This window comes from Etheostoma spectabile, chromosome 4, assembly GCF_008692095.1.
Source record: "Etheostoma spectabile isolate EspeVRDwgs_2016 chromosome 4, UIUC_Espe_1.0, whole genome shotgun sequence".
Taxonomy (NCBI): Eukaryota; Metazoa; Chordata; class Actinopteri; order Perciformes; family Percidae; genus Etheostoma; species Etheostoma spectabile.
In genome coordinates this window covers 34,384,131-34,389,623 of record NC_045736.1, presented here as the reverse complement: position 1 = coordinate 34,389,623, position 5,493 = coordinate 34,384,131, and the positions used below count along the sequence as shown (strand labels likewise).

The following is a 5,493-nucleotide window of genomic DNA, read 5'->3' as shown; positions in this document are numbered from 1 at the left end:
GGAGATTTTTCCATCTTTTCTTGGCTTTTTTATGCACATTAATACAAATTTTTACCCAAACTTTCGAACCCCACTATATATAGTCAGACTATGACATATAATTTAATTATCTTAATTGTTTTTATGATTTGTAGGTTTGGCAAATTAGGACAGCACTTAAAAGAAGACGCCTTGCTGAAGTCCATGTTGAGAATATTGCAAATGTGCAAGGTATTTTTAATCTAGCAACTATTAAGAACTCCCGTGGTAATTATCTCATTACGTTAGAAATGAAGGATGGCTAAACATTACATCCGTCTGACTGTTCAAACATTTTTTTAATACCTTTCAAATATATTATTGTCATTTTACATAATAAACATTGTCTCCATGTGTTAACAGGCAAACAGTTCAGAGCAGTCATAATGACTGCTGTGCAAACACGTGACAGCCTACAAACAACTCACCTGCCTGGTTTGGAGCTGTTCAATGATGCCCGTGTGTTAAACACTGCAATGACTAGGGCTCAGTCCCTTGTGGTTGTGGTTGGAGATGCTGCTGCCCTCTGTTGCTTTGGAAAATGCTCAAGAGTCTGGAAGAGCTACATAGATCATTGCATCAGCAACAACAGTGTTGCACCACGGCATTTTACCAAAGATTTCTTTGAAAAAGATCTTATGGAAACTGCAAGATTTCAGAAGTCTGAACATGTGGATGAAAACAACACTCCCAACGATGCAATTCTCCAAGAGTTGAAAGATAAATATGAACAGTTGGAAACAGAATGTAGTTCAGATGAAATCATATTAAAGTCAAGATCATCATACAATACCAGTGATGTTGAAACAGAACTTTTGGAGTTGTGTAAAAAACAACCAGAGATATATATGCAAGGAAAGTTAGTCAGGGAGTCATATAACAGAGGTTATGTCATACCATCTCACAACCCTGCTAGATGTATCAGTATCACAGGAAGGGCGAACCTGGGTAAGGGCTTCACTGGAGACGAAGTGTTGTTGCAGGCAGCAAAGGTGGTCAGCATTACCAAGGAAGCTGCATCATCCCGTGAACTTGTGTGCCTGCTTGAAGATGAGGATCTCAGTAAACCAAGACAGAATTTTGAAGACCAATTTGTCAGAAGGACGATGATGCCCATTAATAAATCTGCACCCAAAATACGCATACTGATTATCAAGAAAAAACGGAACTTCCTTCCAATATGGGAGCAAACTAATGGACAGTGGACGATTGCACGACATGAGCGTATTGATGAAAGGTTAAAAGAAAACAATGTATTTGTAGTGCAAGTGATTGGCTGGAGAGACAATTGTCATCTTCCATTGGGAAAAGTCATAGATATTCTTCCAATTGGAAATTCTTTGGCTAATGGACTAACGATCCTGAATGAAGAATTCAAAGTTGCACCCAATACATTAAAATCAGATGAGGCTCTATCCAAAGATGATGATTGGATACACAGAAAGGACATGACAGACATGAAAGACATAAACACGTTCACTGTTGATCCAAAAAACGCAGAAGACTTGGATGACGCAATCAGTGTAAGGGAAATTGGAGATCAGTATGAGTTGGGAGTCCATATTGCAGATGTGGCAAGCTTAGTGAGTCCAGGTGGTGAATTAGATGAGTTTGCAAAACAACGTGGTACTACATATTACTGTAGTAAAGAAAACCCTGTGCATATGTTCCCACAAGACTTGAGCACTGGACACTTCAGTCTTCTGCCAGGCAAAGATCGCAAGGTGGTTTCATTAATAATCAAAGTAAACAAGGAAACACATGAGATCCTTGAAAAGCCCAAATTCCAGCTGTCATTGATCAGGTCTAAAGAACAGTTGTCTTATGAGGCGGCAGAGGTCATGATCACCAAAAGATATAGAGAGAGACCTACATTTCACACCGTAGAAGACTGTGTCACAGTGGCTTATTGTTTTGCAATAGCTCAAAGGAAGATTCGACTTGGAGTGGATTGGGCTTATTCTCAACCTGATGATCAGAGATTGCCCGGAAAGCGCAAAGCCCATCTGATGATTGAAGAGCTGAGTGTGTTATTCAACACACTTGCATCTAAGAGGTTGATTGATTCTGAGAAAACCAAGTATTGTACACCCCTACGCTGTCAGAAAAAACCCGATCTAGAAAAGATAGAAGAATTCAAGGAGAAATGCGGAGATATGATTCCACTGTCTTTTCATGTACGGCACAAAGTTGACCATGAGGAACAAGCCCAAAAAAGTCAAAACTTTCGCATACTCACGGAAGTGTGGGAAGATATCCAGTCAGCTGCCAGAACAGATGATATTGACAAAATGGTGGACCTTATTGCTGCAGATGACATCTACCCTTTGCTCCAGCCAGTCATTAATCAGTTCAGAAGGTGCTCTAGTAAATCTAAAGTCCTGTGTTCGAACTCCTGTCGCGAAGCACAAGTTGGTCATTATTCTCTGAATGTAAGATCGTACACACAAGCATCCTCGCCAATACGGCGGTACATGGACATCATCTTGCAAAGACTTTTGCACTCCGTCATATGTAACAGGGAGGTCCAATACACTGTAGACGTGATAAAGACTTTGTGCGGTCAATTTGAGGAAAACCTCAACAATGCCAAGAAGTATGAACAAAAGGCTGAGCAGATCTCCTATGCAGTGAGCATGAGAAAAGAAAGTGCTGCAAAGCTAGCCTTTGTTGTTAATCCCAGCAGAGACAGTTTTGCAGTGGCATTTCCTTTTAACAAGAACATGTTTGCAGGGAGTTTATCAATTATGTACAAAGATTTACAATTGTGCGACCAACCAACTTATGATGAAGCAAATGACTGCATCACTCTTAAATGGAAAAGGCGAATCTATGCAGTTGACAACATGCAAATCCACCAAGAGTTGAACATTCCAGACTGTGGTCCCTGCATTGAGCTTCCACTAACGATGTGGAAAGCCACTGTTAAAGCAATTGATGAAAAAAACTGGGCTCATGTCAAGTTTCTTACAATGCAACTGAAAAATCAAAATATTATACCACAGTCATCTAAGGTGCCTCAATCGAAGACTAACTTATGTACCTTAAAGGAGCATGAGACACAAATGGAGCATGAGGTTGACATTGAGCTCCAGTTGCAGAGAGGTGACACCCTTCAGATCCAAATGACAACTGAGTTAAAAAGAGGTTACCACACACCTGCTGTGCAGTTGGTGCGCATTAAACCAAAGTTTGAGATTTGTGTGCATCATGTCCACAGCCCTATTACATGCTTCTCCAGATCTGCAGATGATCCATCAAGGATTTATTACAGCGACATTGAGGAGTATGTACGCATATGGAAACCATTGTGTGAGATGGAATCTGCTTCCACTGCTGTGGATGAAAGTCACAGCATAGTCATCGAGAACTTGGTAGTAAGCTTCAGTCAAGAACAAGAAGGCATACTAACAGGAAGCTTCTTCTTACCTCTATCATGGATTAATGAATGGGCCATTGAATGTAACCTTTCAAAGTGCTTTCTGTGCATACGTAAAAGAGGTCGGACGGTGACTCCAAACCTGGAGCTTTCTGCACCGATGGACCCAAAAGAGTTCACTTGGGTGGCCCATGGTGTCACAAGAAAAGTAGATCAAAAGAAAAAACCGGGAAATGAAGGAAGTAAAGTGGAGTTCTATGTCAATCACCTGCCGATGGAGACCTTTCCTGAATGTGTCTTTCAGAAAAACATTTGTTACACAGTTGAAATAATTCCAAAGCTCGTGCCTGACATGTAAGTTTTAGTGTAGTTTACTCTGAGCCTACCAACAATGCTTACAGTTTGGCTTTTCATTAGGGCTGTCAAAGTGAATGCCATTGCATTTTAATGGTTGAGGATGTGTCCTCACTGCGCGGCATTGTTATAAACTGTGATATTCTAGTTTTCTAATTTTCTAGTATTCTGGTCCATTCTACAACTCTAGCCCACGTTCAGACGCATGGTGAAAAGACATATATATATTAAAGGTCCAATGACATGGTGCTTTTTGGATGGTTTTATATAGGCCTTAGTGGTCTCCTAATACTGTATCTGAAGTCTCTTTCATATAAAATTCCGCAAAATTCCCAAATTCCAGATCGGTCCATCTGAGCTTTCATTTTCTCAAAGACAGAGCAAGATACTCAGGGCTCGGTTTAAACCTATTATCATTTCTAGCCACTGGGGGGCCATAGGCAGGCTGGGGGAATGCATATAATGTTAAAAAGCCTCATAAGTAAAATTTTCATGCCATAGGATCTTTAAAACATTGATTTATGAATTTTACAAATGGATATCAGACCACTCAAGCAATTGGAGAATCATAAAGGAAGCATATTAGTCTACTCTTATGTTATTATCTATGTTAATATAGTTAACTGTGGACACTCAGGCAATTAATCGTGATTCAATATTTTAATTGATTGACAGCCCTACTTTTCATACTGATCATATATCTTATTTTTCTTGAATTTACATATATTGATGGACAATTTAATTTTCAGCTAGTTTAAGCTGTTGACACAAAGTTTTGTCTTATCTGTTTGTAGCCGGAAAGAAAACGCTGTGATCAGCATTACAACTGCATGCGATCTTGTCATGACTATAGCACTTGGAAAACAGATTCTAAAAGAGGGTATGTTCATTCATTGACTTTAAGTATTTGTATCAATGGGAGTCAGGTATACCGTTTCCTGTAGTATATTTTTAAATTTGACTGGAAGTGTTTTTCTTTTACTTGCAAAAACAATTTCTCATTTTGTCTTTGCAGTGTGTAATGAGCCCCAACCAATGAGGCACATCCTGAGGAAAGAGCTACCAAATGTATTGCCAGCCTTTAACGAGAGTCAGTATCGTGCTGTGGAGAAAGCTCTAAATAATACCTTTACACTTATACAGGGACCTCCTGGTAAGACCTGGAACGTAAATTCACCCTGATGTTTCATATGTTCTGCAAAAGTTTAAGTCATTTTTCACATTTGTCTTTTAGGAACTGGAAAGACAGTAGTAGGTGTGTACATAGTGTACCGTTTCTTTGAGCTGAACTCTAAGAACCCAAGGATAGTTGATCACCCAATGGATGCCGACAAGAAACAAGTCATTCTCTACTGCGGCCCATCCAACAAGTCTGTTGATGTTGTTGCAGGCAAGTTACTTTCTTTCTCTGCAGAAATTTCAGCTGCATTTTTTTCTGTTAGGGACTGTTTGTTTTTTATGTAAGGGGCTATCGGAGGAGTTTTGGGGTCTTCGGTCAAAAAGTACTTGACCCTCCTTTAGGCAGTAATACATTTTTCTATCACCCTCCAAAATGATTGGGAAGAAGGAATGACACTCCCCAACATTTTGTTAACGCCTTCTGTTCTGGTTTGCGCTTGGCAAAAAAGGCCATTGCTTTTATCCAACCATGACATACAGTACATGACTTAACCTCTGCTTTCTCATCTTACACATCATACTATAGACTGTTATGGTGGCCATTTCAGTAGATTTACTCACTA

General features: G+C 39.7%; 1 protein-coding gene across 4 annotated transcripts in view; it reads left to right on the top strand.

Moving 5' to 3' along the window:
• LOC116687629 (helicase with zinc finger domain 2) overlaps positions 1-5,493 on the top strand; it is a 43,821-nt gene that overhangs the window by 32,479 nt on the left and 5,849 nt on the right. For all 4 annotated transcript variants that reach the window (XM_032513136.1, XM_032513135.1, XM_032513138.1 and 1 more), the window contains 5 exons: positions 135-210; positions 382-3,751; positions 4,546-4,631; positions 4,767-4,904; positions 4,986-5,141. In XM_032513136.1, coding sequence (XP_032369027.1) covers positions 135-210; positions 382-3,751; positions 4,546-4,631; positions 4,767-4,904; positions 4,986-5,141 — 3,826 coding nt within the window. The remainder of the gene's footprint in view (positions 1-134; positions 211-381; positions 3,752-4,545; positions 4,632-4,766; positions 4,905-4,985; positions 5,142-5,493) is intronic.